General features: G+C 35.9%; 1 protein-coding gene and 1 pseudogene across 16 annotated transcripts in view; one reads left to right on the top strand and one right to left on the bottom strand.

Annotated features, from left to right (window-relative positions):
- Positions 1–16,183, top strand: part of C2CD3 (C2 domain containing 3 centriole elongation regulator) — a 188,667-nt gene that overhangs the window by 1,420 nt on the left and 171,064 nt on the right. For 14 of the 16 annotated variants that reach the window (XR_013523253.1, XR_013523254.1, XR_013523252.1 and 11 more), the window contains exons 2-3: positions 1,108–1,377; positions 8,116–8,273. Coding sequence is in view for 11 of the 16 variants with exons in the window: in XM_035265475.3 (XP_035121366.1) it covers positions 1,108–1,377; positions 8,116–8,273 (428 nt within the window). In the remaining 5 variants the exon portion in view is untranslated. Of the gene's footprint in view, positions 1–1,107; positions 1,378–8,115; positions 8,274–13,276; positions 13,399–16,183 lie in introns of all 16 variants that reach the window. The other 2 variants (XM_078340249.1, XM_078340250.1) reach the window with 1 other exon arrangement.
- On the bottom strand, positions 10,669–11,618 carry LOC100398990 (ribosomal protein L6 pseudogene; annotated as a pseudogene).

A 16,183-nucleotide genomic window follows, 5' to 3' on the forward strand; every position in this document is an offset into this window, starting at 1 on the left:
TGAAGTATGCTAGTGCTCCCTGTGTCAAACCAGTCAAGCAAGTTTGGTTGATAAGCAGAAAGTCAAAGTAGAAATAATATTACACAGTATAGATAGAATGTACTTTTTCCTATACTATTTACATATGCAGAAATATACACACAACTATGTATAATTTTTATGTTGAAATTATCCATAAGGATTATGGTGGGTCTTTTCTCCACTATGGAGGGCAGAGGGGGTGTTTGCATTAGAAGTCCAAGTAATTAGTTGTATAAATTCCTGATCTGATACATTCCTTATATTTTCTTCCTATGAAACATAACCACTCCTCAAAGAAAAGTCAAAGAAAAAAACGTGTACACAATATAAGAATGGTTTCTTAAATCTCTAAGTCTTCATGAAAAGGTACTGTGAATGGAAGACAATCAGGGTTATTAAAAGAACATTTTATAGAAAGTCAAGATTAATCGCTTTGTTTACACTTTAATGTCTTTCTGAAATCCAAGAAGTACTAAAGCCAATAAATATATGAACCCAGCACCGTGTTAAAAATATTGGCAGACTCTGAAGATTAGATAGTCTGTGTCCTCACTGACTGTGTGATCTTGGCAGGACAGAAAAGATACAGACAATTTTAAGATGTTCTTCATTGAAATACTGAGTTGTATGATACAGACTAAATCGTTTGTGAATTGAGTGAAGGGAGTCGTTGCTGTTTTGTAGTAAGTGATTTTTTTTTACAAAAAGAGAGTTAGATAAAGATGACATCTTAAAAACTGTAGGTGTTGCAATAATTAAAACAACTATACTTAGAAAAATCTCAACCAAACTTAGAAAAACTTCAACTACTTGTGATATTTTTATTTTTCAGATAGTAACTCAAATCAAACCTTAAATACTAATTAGTTATCCAGGTAACTTACATGACCGGGTAGGTTATTCTGTGATCTGATTTGATAGTTACTTCTCATTTATTAAAATAATAGGTAGAATAAACCTTCTTTCCAAATGATGACGAATTACTGAACTAAAGACTAAAGTGTTTTATTTTCATTCATAAAGCATATTATATATTTTCTATATTTAGTCTAAATTTTGACTCAGTTTTCTTGGATTCTTCTACAGGTTTGAGTGACATTTCTCCATCTACAAGCCTGCCCCCTCTGGTTGAAGGCCAGCTACGCTGCTTTCTAAAACTTACTGTTAGTAAAGTTATATGGAAGATTGCAAAGCCTCCCACTTGTGTACTTGTCCGAGTGAGGTGGTGGGGAGAAACATCAGATGGAACCCTCTTTTGTCCCAGGGATGCATTGCAGACTGAACCAAAAGCTGTGAGAACAACTACACGTTATGCTGTTCGTTGTGGTCCAAAACAGTTTACCTCTTACCTAACAGGTATGTTACTGTTTTATCATTGCCCCTGCAGACCTAATACAAAGCATGTGGTTATATTGTCAGCAATAAGTGTTGTTGTGTACCTAGTATATATGAGCATTGTTAATTACTGAAGAGTCAGAAAGTTTTTATAATAGGGATTTTTCTTTGTAAATTTATTTAGTGTTACTATGTGCCAGCAGTTTTGAAATGTATTACTTCTAATCTTTACAATAACTCTGAAAGATGGGTAATTTCTGTATTTTACAGACAAGGAAACAAGTTTAGAGAGATGAAATGAATACTTTCTAAGATCACAGAGTTAATAAATGGCTGAATTAGGGTTTGAACCTACTTCTGTCTGTCACCAAAACTCATGCTTTTTTTTAACTACACCATGCTTTTTTAGGTAATAACTGTAGTCTCAATTCTGGGGCTTACATTATACTCAAGGAAAGAGGATATAGATGTCAAATTTACCAATAGTACAAGATAATACATGCTAAATGCCAAATGAGTGGTTTAGTGAGTTATTACAGATGTTCAGAGTTGGAAAGCATCTCTCTGTAGGGGACCAGAAGCCAAGATGTCTTCATTTTTGTACAAGGAAAGTATTCTAAGTGTACTATATTATTTCTTTATTCAGGTCAAGCTTTCACATAAATACATTTTGGATGATGGAGTTATTTATCAAATTAGTCCAGTTCAAGTCTATAAAAACCAAGCATTTATTATATAAATAGTGTTGAGCTCAGAGCATTGGAGAGCCAGGGTGAGTTAAAGATTAACTCGTCTTAAGTAACTTACATTCTGTCAAGAAAAAACTTTTGAAACATCAACATGTAAAAAACAAATGCTGTTATTCAGTCATTTAAAAAACATATATTTAACACTTAGCATATGCTAGATACTGTTTTAGGCAACATTGGCTTTACAAAAATCAATCAAAATAATTAATCAGAATGATACCTAACTCTAACTTCACAAACAAGTTTAGTTATTAATAGTAGGTTAAAAGCAGTAGCTGTGATTAAAAGATACCATAAATAATCTTGGTACTATAAACTTAAATCCTCAGGTAGTATTTTTATATAATGTAACAAATGAGGATTGATTAGAAATTCAATAAGAGAGAAGGCATTTATTTATTAACATGGTAATCAACAGGTCAGACATTTATTTGAACATCTTATGGTATACTAATGCATTGGACTTGGCATCTGAACATTTAGGTTAATGTTACCAACTGTGTGATTTTGGGAAAGTCTCCTCCCATTTCTGATTCCTGTTTGCCTATCTGTAAAATGGGATCATATAGCTACCCTTCCATTTTCCAGGTATTTTTACAAAGAAGCAACCCAGTTGAATGGGTTGAAGTCTAGACAGTCTAGAGTTTGAATTCTGGCTTCAGGACTGGATTGATGATGCTGAGAGGTTCCTTAGCATCTTGATGCCTCAGTTTCCTGTTACTTAAATAGGAAAAATAGCACTTATCTGTCAGGAATTATTGTGAATGCTAAATGAAAAAAATGTTTGTAAAATGATTGATCTAGTAGCTGACACATTGTAGGTGTAAGTCTTATAAAAATATTAAGACTCAGGCAGTATGTACAGAGATTTAAGATGTAGTCCCTGCCCAAAAGGAACTTAAGAATTAGTTGAAAACAAAACTGACATACATGATACAGTTCCAGACAATATATAATTAAATGCCTGATTACTTGATACATACATTAAGTATCATATGAATATTCTAGGAAGTTAATAAGGGTTAATCTTATGTTATTAGGAAGCCAGCATTCTGCTTCTACTCTACGCTCTTGCTGCTTGACTTTGAGCTAGCCATTTCATCCTCTTGGCCTTAATTTTCCCACCAAAAATTGAAAGAGTTAAACATCAAATGTGTCAGCACCCAAATTTCATGATTCTAGTTAAGAAAGAAGCCCATAGAAAAGGTAGACTCTCAATAGTAGACACATGAGGTGAAACTTATAAGTGATAATCCAACTGTAGACATGACGTGTTTTTTAGAAAATGAAGAGATAAGAGGCTGAATGTGGTGGCTCCTCATGCCTGTACTCCCAACACTTTGGAGGCTGAGGCAGGAAGATCACCTGAGGCCAAGAATTCAAGACTGGCCTGGGCAAAACCCTGTTTCTACAAAAAAAAACTAGATTCCACATGCATAGCAAGACCCTGTTTCTACAAAAAGAAATGTTTTTAATTAGCTGGGCATGGTGGTACACACCTGTAGTCCCAGCTACTTGGGAGGTTGAGGTGAGAGAAATCACTTGAGCCCAGGAAGTTGAGGCTGCAGTGAGCCATGTTCTCTGGGTGACAGAGTGATACTCTGTTTAAAAAAAAAAAAAACAGGAAACAGAAAATAAAGAGTTAAGACATCAAATATTCACAAAGTGTGTGCTCTAACTGAAAACTTGAAAAAAGTATGCTGTTTCTTTTTTTTTTTTTTTTTTGTGAGACAGAATCTCGCTCTGTCACCAGGCTGGAGTGCAGTGGCACAGTGGCATGCTCTTGGCTCACTGCCACCTCTGACTCCCTGTTTCAAGCAATTATCCTGCCTCAGCCTCCCAAGTAGCTGTGACTACAGGCGCATGCCGCCACGCCCAGCTGATTTTTGTATTTTTAGTAGAGACGGGTTTCACCATGTTGGCCGGGATGGTCTCTATCTTCTGATCTCGTGATCCGACTGCCTTGGCCTCCTAAAGTGCTGGGATTATGGGTGTGAGCCACCACACCTGGCCAAAAGTATGCTATTTCTTAAGCTTGGTAGATATTCATGTTATTATTATTCTTTTATTTACTCTTTGTGTACATCTTTCACTTAAAATAATATAAAATGCAAAGAGTAAACTAATGAATATGTTGTCACATATTAACATGAACCATAATTTTTTTTTCTCAAGCCATTTTTATTACACTCAGGGTATTAAGACAAGCAAAATAACCTCATAATTAGGATACTATATCCGTCAAAAAAGGAGAAGTCACTATTGTATGAAGAGATTTATAAATGAGTAAAATATATAGTCTGTGACAGAATTAACTTGAAATAAGAGGTAGTTGCTTTTTTTTCTAGGCTGGAGAGAGGTAGTAAGAAAGATTATATGAGTTTCTCAGATAAAAATAACATAAAGAAAGAAGAAGAAATGTATTGTATTTTACAGTTTTTAAAATACTTTCAAGTCTATCATTTTATTTGATGTTTAAAATGACTCTGAAGTAGGTAACGTAGTTACATTTTATTTATTTATTCATATTTTATTTTTGAGACAAGGTCTCTCTGTCAGCCAGGCTGGAGTACAGTCATGCAAATACAGTTCACTGTAGCCTCAACCTCCTGGGTTCAAGCAGTCTTCCTACCTCAATCTCCTGAGTAGCTGGGAGTATCTGTGCCTGCCACCACACTTTTGTAATTTTTGTGGAGATGAGGTCTCACTGTGTTGCCCAGGCCAGTGTTAAACTTCTGTACTCAAGCAATCCTCCTGCCTTGGCCTCCCAAAGTGCTGGGATTACAGGCAAGCCACCATGCCTGGCCAATTTCTTCATATCTGTTTTATCTTATTCTGAGCAGAAGTTAAGGTAATTGAAAAACATGTTAAGTACAGATTTCTTTTTAATTAATGAGAAAATCTTTACATATTAAATCTTCATAACTTTTTGTTTACAGAAAGTGAAAATACAGTAGGAGAAATAAGGTGAAGCCTCTGCAAAGCCCTAGAAAGCTTGCTCTGAGGCCCTGTACGTTTGTGATGGATATTATCCTGATTTTCTGGGTGATGAATTTGAGGTTCAAAGAGTTAAAAGTGACTAAGCCAAGGTTACCCTGGTACCAACCCTAAATTCAGGCAGCACTTAACTCCAGAATTGTTAATATTTCTGTTACACTGCCTTAGGAAACAAGAGGATTATAAGATTCTGAGATACGCCTCGTACTCTTACATCTTTCTTCCTTTACCTTTTATTCTGTTGCAGAAAATAGCAGCCATGAAAATGTTTGGAGCATGGAACGATTAGAGTAGAAACTGAGAAAATTACGGCTCTACTACTTGATTTTTGCCTCTCTTTAATCAGATAGGATTCAGTTAGTAGGCATGGGAAAGACATTGGGGATTAGAATAAATGCCGGACAATAGAGATTCTAATTCCACAACAAGAGAAGTATAAAGATCAAAAGTCTATTAAGTTTTTTGTCCTAGAAGTGATTAATAGTATAGAGGACTTATAATTAAGTGTAGAGGACTTATAATTGGATAGAAATGAGTTTTAGCCCAGTTCTTTCAATTTAAAGCTGAGTGAACTTAGGAATGTACATGACTTTGCAGAGCCTCTTTTAACCCCAAATGAAGACAGAAATACCTGTATCATAGAGTTGCTAAGAGACTTAATGAAACATGGAAGAGCCTGGCTGTTAGTAAATAGCCAACAGAGAAATATTAGTCCATTTCTCTTATTCTATATGTGTACATCATTTTATAGTCTACCAAGCACTTTTAAATCTATTAGCTCATATGACTTTCGGATAACCCCCATGAAGAGTGTATTAGTAAATGCTCACAGTGCTATAAAGACATACCTGAGACTGGGTAATTTATAAAGGAAAGAGGTTTAGTTGACTCACAGTTCCACATGGCTGGGAGGCCTCAGGAAACTTACAATCATGGTGGAAGGGGAAGCAAACACCTCTTTCACATGGTGGCAAGAGAGAGAAAAATGAGTGCCCAGCAGAGCAGGGAGACTCTTATAAAACCATCAGATCTCATGAGAACCAACTCACTATCATGAGAACAGTATGGGAGAAGCAGCCCTCCTGATTCAGTTATCTCCTCCTGGTCCCTCCTATGACATGTGGAGATTATGGGAGTTAGAATTCAAGATGAGATTTGGGCAGGGACACAGCCCAGCCATATCAAGTAGTTACACAGGGACTATGATAAGTCATATAATTTGCGTAAAGTCATTTAACAACCATTCGGCAACTACCATGTGGGAGGACATTGTACTAGTGTTCTGCTTGCAGTAACCCAGTTCCTCACATAACAGTGTTGCAAGTATTATGAGCTTACGTTACAGACAACTACAGCTTACACAGAAATAGCTTGTGAATGTTGCAGTCAGGACACAATCACAGGTCTTCTAATTATAATTACTGCATGCTTTTCACTACAGTATTGAACAAATAATGAAAACAAACCATTTTCTCAACTTTGGTTAAGAAAAGATTCGGAAGTTGATCTTAGATTCCCTGTCCATGCATTGTATTTCTCCTCTGAGCATGAAGGTATTAGTCTAAGTGACTAGTTAAAGACTATAGTTGAGAAGTTTATTTTCATTTCTCTTGGTTTCAGGTCCTCTCAGTAGCTCAGTGCTCCAGATATAACCCAAGAGTATGCAATTAGATACTCCTGGGAGGCAGGGACCAACCCTTTGCAGCTATGCACAGGCAGTCCTTTGTCCAATCAAAACTAGAAATGATGAGAATGAAAACAGAGATTTGTTGCTCTGTATATCAAAACCAAAGCCTGAGTTATTGGTAAATATATTTAACAGTACTCTTTTAAGGGCATTTTTCTTATCAAATAATTGATATGCTAAATATTTTTGCCCAGTTGATTTATTTTTTCTCAGTGTGAAGTTTCTATTGTTCTTCTCTAAACCTTTATTGTTCTTTTGATCTTGAGTTCACACTCCTACACCCCTAGAATGTGATAAGTATTAGTTTATCTGAAATTAAAATAATTTTTTAAGTTAAATTACTTTTTTTAGGTAGTTTTGTTATCTCTGTTGTAGTTTTTAAATCAATTGTATTTTCTGTCAGTTGTATCACATTTTTTTATTAGGAAATACATGCACATGGTAAGGCATTTTAAAGGTGTGAAAAGTTACCAGTCTCTCGTGTATCTACACAAGAATATATTTACTTATAAAATATATTCTATACTAATAAAAGCTTCTTTGCATAATTCCTTTTATTTACACAGATTACGTATATACAGTCAGCGCTATTTTTTCTACTTAGCAGTTCATCTTGGATGTTGTTTCATATCAGTATAGTTAGAACTACTTATATTCTTTTTATCACTTTATTTTTCACCATTTTGCCGTTATAAAAAAACTTTTATTAAATATTCTGTTACATAGATCACTTTACAGACATAGATCGCTTTACAGTTTGTAGAGAATATAGATTAAGGAGTAGGCTAGGCTTGGTGGCTCATGCTTGTAATCCCAGCACTTTGGGAGGCCAAGGTCAGAGGATCACTGAGGCCAGGAGTTTGAGACCAGCCTGGGCAACACAGTGAGACCTTGTCTCTACAAAAATCAAAAAATTACCCCAATGTGGTGGCGTGTGTCTCTAGTCTCAGCTACTGATGAGGCTAGGGCAGGAGGATCACTTGAGTCCAGTAGTTCAAGGCTGCAGTGAACTGTGATTGTGCCAGTGCATTCCAGCCTGGGTGACAGAGTGAGACCCTGTCTTAAACAAAAAGAACAGTAGAGTTTCGTGGAAAAAGGATATGTGCTTTTTTACTTTTTTGAGTTATTACTGAATTGTTTTCTGGTTAGCCATCCTATTAGCAACCTATTAACCTACCTAATTTCTCTCACTTTCACCAATGCAATGTGTTATGAAACATAAAATAATTTTTTTCAAGTTAGAAAGCTTTTTAGCATATAAGCACTTCTTAAAAAAGAAAATAAAAGTAAATGAAAACTATCTGTGTTGTAATTGTTTCTGATTAGATATGGCTGTGCTGGTGCTGGAAGTAATCACCAAACTTGACCATCTTCCAATTGGTAGAGTTCAGATCAATGGACTAGCCCAGCTTTCTCCAACCCATCAAATCAATGGATTTTTTACCATTGTGTCACCAACGTCTAAGAAACTTGGAGAACTCCAGGTAAAAATATATTTTAAGTATTTGCTGCATAGAATAAATTTTTTGGGCAGAGATACTTGAATCTGTTTGTAGAATGAATAGGTACATGGCTACCGTATATCATGCTAATTTCCACCTCATTTTTTTGCTCATATTTTTACCCAGAAGACCTACTTCTGTTTCCCATTTATCTAGATCCTCTTAGTGCCATCTCAAGTTCCAAGTGTCTTTCACACCTCCTACTGCATTCATTCTTCTTGTACTCTTTATTACATTCATAAAAGCATTAATTATATAATCATGTTCAGTTATAATTCCACATAGTTTCCAAAATTGTTTATTAGTAGGCTCCCTTTAATTCCTCTTCCTTTTAGTTTCTAGATTCCCTGAGAGGAAAGCCTTTGTTTTCTGCTTTCTTTGTTTTTCCTTTAGCTCCTACCATAGTACTGAATAATAATTGCTTATTTGACTCATGAAGTGGTATCTTTGATGTACTCATTTATTGCTTCAGCTTACTTTGTAAATTTTATTACTAATTGACACATAATACACATATTTTTAGATTACAGTGCGATGTTTAGATACAGGTATACATTGTATTAAGATCAAATCAGGGTAATTAGCATATCCATCATCTCAAATATGTATTATTTCTTTGTGGTAAGAACATTCCTCTCTTCTGGCTATTGTGAAATATACAATTCAGTATTGTTAACTGTATTCACCCAATACAGTGCAATAGAATACCAGAATTTATTCCTCCTAACTGTACCATAGTACCCACTGACCCACCTCTCCCCATCCTTCCTGCTTACCTTCCCTGCTTACCTTCAAAGACTAACAAAGTATAGTCTTTGTTAACCACTATTCTACTATACTTCTATGAGATCTACTTTCTTTAGACTCTACATGAGCAATATCATGCAGTATAATATTTGTTCTTCTGTGCCTGGCTTATTTAATTTAACATAATGTCCTCCAGGTTCTTCCATGTTGTCACAGATGACAGGATTTCATTCTTTTTTATTGTAAATAGTATTCCATTGTATACATTTTTTAAATCCAGTCATTTGTTGATGAATGCTTAGGTTGATTCCACATCTTAGCTATTATGAATAGTGCTGTGATAAACAGAGTATAGGTATCTCATTGATATAGTGGTTTTATTTCCTTTGAATATACTGTCATGTATTACTAATAATGGGGATATATTCTGAGAAATGTGTCCTCAGGCAATTTCATCCTTGTGCAAACATAATAGAATGTACTGACACAAGCCTAAATAATATAGCCCTCTACACACCTAGGCTTATGACTAGAAGTTGCTCTGGGTGAGTCAGTGAGTGGGTGGTGAGTTAATGTAAAGGCCTAGAACTTTACCATGTACTACTGTAGACTTTATAAACACTGTGCACTTAGAAGACTACACCAAATTTACAAAACAATATTGTTCTTTAATAATAAATTAGCTTACTGTAACTTTTTTTACTTATAACTGAATTTTTTTTTAACTTCTTGACTCTTTTCTAATAACACTTGAAGCACAAACACATTTTACAGGTATGCAAAAACATTTTTTATATCCCTATTCTGTAAGCTTTTTTCTATTTTCAGTTTTTTTAACTCTTTAAACATTTTTGTTAAAAACTTAGACACAAACACGTACATTAACCTAACCCTACACAGGGTCAGAATCATCACTATCACTGTCTTCCACATCCATATCTTGTCCCACTAGAAGGTCTTAGGGTCAGTAACACACATGGAGCTGTCATCTCCTATGATAACAGTGCCTTCTTCTGGAATAACTCCTGAGGACCTGCCTGAGGCTGTTGTACAGTTAACTTTCTTTCAATAAGTAGAAAGACTACACTCTAAAAGAAAAAGAAAAAGTGTAACATAGTAAATTGTAAATCAGTAACGTAGTTGTTTATTATCATTATCAAGTATTATGTATCATACATAATTGTATGTGCCCTGCTGATAGTGCAGGTTTGTTTACATCAGCATTGCCACAAATATAGAGTAATGCATTGCACTGCCACATTACAACACTGCAGTGTCACTATACAATAGGAATTTTTCAGCCTTATAATAATCTTATGGGACTGCTGTCACATACGCGGTCTGTTGTGGACAGAAACGTTGTTACGTAGTGCATGATTATATAACAAGTTGTGAGATTGCTGGATCATTTGGTAGTTCTACTTTTAATTTTTGTGAGGAACCTTCATACTGTTGATCGCGATGATTGTGCTAATTTACATTCCCACCAACAATGCCTGAGTATCCCTTTCTCTATATCCTCACCATCATATGTTACTTTTTGTCTTTTTTGATATTAACTATTCTAACTGGAGTGAGATGATATCTCATTGTCGTTTTGATTTGCCTTTCCCTAATAGGGATGTTGAGTGTTTTTTTCTTTTTTTTTTTTTTAAAGGCAATCAGTTATTTAATTAGATTATTAGGACATTTAAAACACCAATTTGTGAGGATAAATTCCATTTGTCAGGGCAAACACAGATCGCAGGTAGCCCTGGAGCTGAGGAATAGCTTTGATTTTTGGTAGAACTTGTGAGTCCACAGCTTTCTGATCAATCTTGCGCTGCTCTGTTATCTCGTATTTCTCTTTTTCTGTGTCGAAGATCTCACCTTCCTGGTGTCTGGGCTTCCGCAGCTTCTTCTTCTTAAAATAAGCATCAGTAAGATGTTTTGGGATTTTTACATTGCTGATATCAATTTTGGTTGAGGTGGCAATGACAAATTTCTGGTGCGTTCTTCGCAGAGGAACTCGATTGAGGACCAGAGGTCCAGTCACAAGTAACAAGCCACTAGCCAGCTGCTTCAGGAAAACCACCCTCTTGCCCCTGTGGCGACCAGTGAGGATGATCAGAATGGTACCGGGGGTAATGCTGGCTCGCAGTTTTCTCACGTGCTGACTAAAGGGTTTTTTGCCGTGGCTCAACAGCTTTCGAGGCACATCTTCAGTAGGATAATACCTAGGCATTTTGCGAAGTTTAACCACCCGGGTGCCGCCGTTTTTGTCACCACCAACTGGTTTTGTAACAGTTGCAAGAACCTTCTCTTTCTTTTTCTTTTCAACCTTGGATTTAGCCGCTGAGTACTTCCTCTTGTACAAGGCTTTTCTGGAATACATGGCAGATCGGGAATACCTGCCAATTCCTCTGACAAGAACAGGATTGTGGCTGCAATGGGGCTTCCCCTTCTTGGGCTTTTTTTTAGCCTTGAGGCTAGCCTTTTTCACTTTGCTACCAGCATCAGCCTTCTTGGCTTCAGGTTTCTTCTCTTTACTATCCGGCTTCTCAACTTTTTCACCGGCCATCTTGCAAGATGGGAAAGAGAACTAAGGCCCCGGTTTCCGGTCTATAAGCCGAGTGTTTTTTTCATATGTCTATTGGCCATTTGTATGTCTTCTGAGAAATGTCTATTCAAATCTTCTGTTCATTATTTAATCAGAAAAAAAATGTTGCTGTTGAATTGTTAGAGTTTCTTATATATTCTGGATATTAACTCTTATCAGATGCCAAGTTTGCAAATATTTTCTGCCACTCAGTGGGTTGTTCCTTTGCTGTGTTGATTGTTTCCTTTGTTGTGCATAGCTTTTTAGTTCCATGTACTCCCATTTGTCTATTTTTGTTTTTGTTGCTTGCGCTTTTGAGGTCTTACCCAAAAAATCCTTGCCTGGATCGACGTCATGAAGCATTTCCCCTGTTTTCTTGTAGTCGCTTTATAGTCCTAGATCTTAAACGTAGTCCTGTCCATTTTTAGCTTATTTTTGTGTATGATGAAAGGAGTCTAGTCTTATTCTCCTGCATGTGGGTATTCAGTTTTCCAGCACCATTTATTGAAGAGATCAACTTATGCTTTTTTCATACACTGTTACATGCCACTAACTTAGGATATACAGAGGAAAGAGATGGCCCTTTTATTTAATTTTCCAGAGCCCTGTATAATACATATTATGTGACAGATATGCATGAGATGCTGGGAAAGAACATAGAAGAGTTCCTCTTCTGTGGGGGACTCATTGGGAGCACTTTCTAGAAAATTCTGAATATTCATACCCCTTAGAAATTCCTGAGAGGTTATACCTTGTCAATTGTATTCTAATTTATAGAGAAAATTAAATAGGCAAACAAGAAAATAGTCCAAAAAAGATAAGGAAAGAACATCTAACACTACCAGATTTAAGAATTTATTAATATTATAAAATTATAAGCATATAATTTTGTCAGTGGAACAGAGTCCAGAAATAGATCTATCTAAGTGAAAAAAACTTAACATTTTCTTTATTGTATTTATCCTATTCTCATTTATAATATATTAAATGTTAAAATAGTGACACTGTATATTGATGACTTAATGGTGAAGTGAATCTGGTTTAGTCATGCTTTTCTGTTGATGATATAAATTTGCATCAGGACTGCCAGACAGTTTGGTATGTTTTGAAAGCCACATGAATTATTGAATATCATTTACCTCAGTAATTCTACCCCTGGGAATTTACCTTAAGTAAATACTATAAAAAGAGAAGAAAGCTATATGCTTATGTCTAGTAATGGAAATACATTTTTAATGTTGGGAAAATGAAAACAATTTATTCAACAATATTAAAATTATAGTCTATTTGTGGAATCTTTTCTATCCATAGAAGATAAAATTGTATAGTTATGATTGTGTAGCAGCTAGAAAAATGATTATGGATTGATGACAAAGGAAAATTCAAATTAACATATGTGCATATGACTGATGACTAGGGAAAAAACAAGGAAAAATGAAATTGGGAGGAGTAGAGGGTTCTAGGTAAGGTGGGTTTTCTTTGGGGTTTTTTTGAGACAGAGTTTTGCCCTGTCACCCAAGGTGTAGTGCAATGGCACTGTCTCGGCTCACTGCAGTCTCCACCATCTGGATTCAAGCAGGTCTCCTACCTCAGCTTCCCTAGTAGCTGAGACTACAGGTATACACCACCATGCTCAGCTAATTTTTGTATTTTTTGGTAGAGACAAGGGAGTTCACCCTGTTGACCAGGCTGGTCTTGAACTCTTGACTTCAAGTGATCTGCTTGCCTTGGCCTTCCAAAGTACTGGAAGTACAGGCGTGAATCACCATGCCCAGCCTCTAGGTAAGGTTTTATGTTTTTCTTTTTCTTTCTTCCTTTTAAGAGAAGGGATCTCACTCTTTCCCAGGCTAGATTCAAACTCCTGGCTCAAGCAGTTCTCCTGCCTCAGCCTCCTGAGTAGCTGGGACTACAGGTGTGCTCCACCTAGTTTCTTTTTTAAAAAAAAATTAAGATAAAATTAAAAATAAAATTCACTTTTTTTTTTTTAAGGCAGTGTCTTACTCTTTCGCCCAGGCTAGAGTACAGTGATGCAATCTCGACTCACTCAGCCTTGACCTCCTGGGCTCAAGCAATCCTCCTACTTCAGCCTCCCTAGTAGTTGGGACTAGGCACACGCCACCACCCCCAGCTAAGTTTCCATACTTTTTGTAGAGACAGGGTTTTGCCACGTTGTCCAGGCTGGTCTGGAACTCTTGAGCTCCAGCAATCCGCCTATGTCAGCCTCCTAAAATGCTGGAATTACAGCTGTGAGCCACCACACCCAGCCAATTCACCCTTTTAAAGTGTACAGTGTTTAAAGTGTTCAGTGGTTTTTACAACCATCACTACTATTAAATCTAGAACATTTTATCACCCCAAAAAGAAACACTGTACCCAATACATCCACTCCTTGTTTCCCTCTTCCCCAGCCTTTGACAACCACTAACCTACTTTCTGTCTCTATGTATTTGCCTGTTCTGGACATTTCATACAAATGGAATAATATATGTGGCCTTTTGCAATAGGCTTTTTTCATTTAACATAATGTTTCTAAGGTTCATCCACGTTGTAGCATGTATGAGAACTGCATTCCTTTTTATGGGTGCATAATACTTGATGATATGGATATATCCCATTCTAAAGTTGACAGACATTTGGATTGTTTTGACTTTCTGACTGTTATTAATAATGTTGCTATTAACATTCACATATAAGTTCTTTTGTGAACATATGTTTTCAGTTCTCTTGAGCATATGCCTACAAGTAGAATTGGGCCATATGGTAACTTTATTTTTAACTTTTTAAGGAACTGCCAGACTATTTTCCAGAATGGCTATCACTTTTTGTTCATATTTAAATGTCAGCTCATACAATAATATTTGTGTATTTTTTATTTGCAGTCAGGATTTGTTGGAGAATTGTTTTTAATAGAGCAGTGGAGACTTTTGTCAAATTTTGAATGACTGAGGAGTACAGAAATAAGTAGTGATTACAGTGAAGAAGTAGAAGCTATAATTAAAGATGTGTTTCCTCTCTCATTCCTCTACCTTGGAGACTGTGGAGGCCTGCCAGGAACAGGACTCCTAAATGGCAAATATGTCTAGAGTGCTGTGGTCCAAGACCATTTTTGCTGGCTATAAGCCAAGTCTCTGGAACCAAAAGGAACCGCAGCTCTTCTTAAAATTGAAGGTGTTTATATTTTATCAGCCCTTGGTATGGTCAGTCTTTTAAATTTTTGCCAGTCTAATGAGTATGTACTAATATCTAATTGAGATTTTTATATGTGTTTCCTGATGACTAACATGTTGAGTATTTTTTCATGGGCGTTTTGGTCATTCTTATATCTTCTTCAGTTCACAGACTGCAATCCCCAAGCCAAATCTGGCTCACCACCTATATTTGTAAATAGTTTATTAGGATGCAGCCTTGCCCATTCATTTATATATGTTCTATATGGTTTTTATGCTAAGTGACAAAGTTGAGTAATGAGACCATATGGCATGCAAAGCCTCAAATATTAGCTCTCTGTCCTATTCATAGGAAAATGTATCAACCCCTAATACTTTCTGTGGATTGTTTGTTCAAGGTTTTTACCCATTTTAAAAAATAAGCTTATCTTTTTTAGTTTTGAGAGTTTTATATATTAGGGCTATAAGTATTTATTTATTTATTTATATTTCCAGCTTTTGGCATCTCTTTTTCTTTTATTTTTTAATAAGCAGAGACCTTGAGAACACATGGACACAGGGAAGGGAGTACCAAACACTGGGGTCTATTGGGGGGAAGAGGGGAGGGACAGTGGAGGCGGGGGGGAGCTGGGGAGGGATAGCCTGGGGAGAAATGCCAAATGTGGGTGAAGGGGAGGAAGGCAGCAAAACACACTGCCATGTGTGTACCTATGCAAATGTCTTGCACGTTCTGCACATGTACCCCAAAACCTAAAATGCAATAAAAGAAAAAAAATAAAATAAAATAAGCAGAGACTTTATTTGGGCCAAACTTGAGGACTGCAACCCAGAAACATAGATTCAGGTTGCCCTGAATATACACTCTCTGTTTTCTTTTCTTCTACCTTTATTTTCCTGATTATGTCTTTTGAAGAACAGACGTTTTTCTTTTAATGAAATCAGGTTTAGATGATCTTACCTCTTATAGTTTATGTTTTTTATAAACTTAGGCCTACCTAAGAAATCTTCCCCTAATCCAAGGTTGCAAAGATTTTCTCCACTGTTTTCTCCTAAGATTTTTATAGTTTTGGCTTTTACTTTTAGGTATAATTTATGTCTGATTAATTTTTGGGTATACCTATAGTGTGAAATAAGGTCAGGGTTTATTTTTTTCTATAATTGTATCTATTCGTTCTGTCACTATTTATTGAAAAGATTGTCCTTTCCCACCTCATTAAATTTTGTTTGAATATAGTCAATAGATTATATATGTGTGAGTCTATTTCTGGACTCTATTCTGTTTCATTGATCTGTATTTTTTTTTTGTTTTTAATGGAATCCTTGTTGCAGATTAGTATTTTTGTCCTTAGGATAGTAACACTGTATTACTGCAGCTTTATTGTAAACCTTGAAATTAGATA

Source organism: Callithrix jacchus, chromosome 10 (assembly GCF_049354715.1).
Source record: "Callithrix jacchus isolate 240 chromosome 10, calJac240_pri, whole genome shotgun sequence".
In the NCBI taxonomy this organism is placed as follows: Eukaryota; Metazoa; Chordata; class Mammalia; order Primates; family Cebidae; genus Callithrix; species Callithrix jacchus.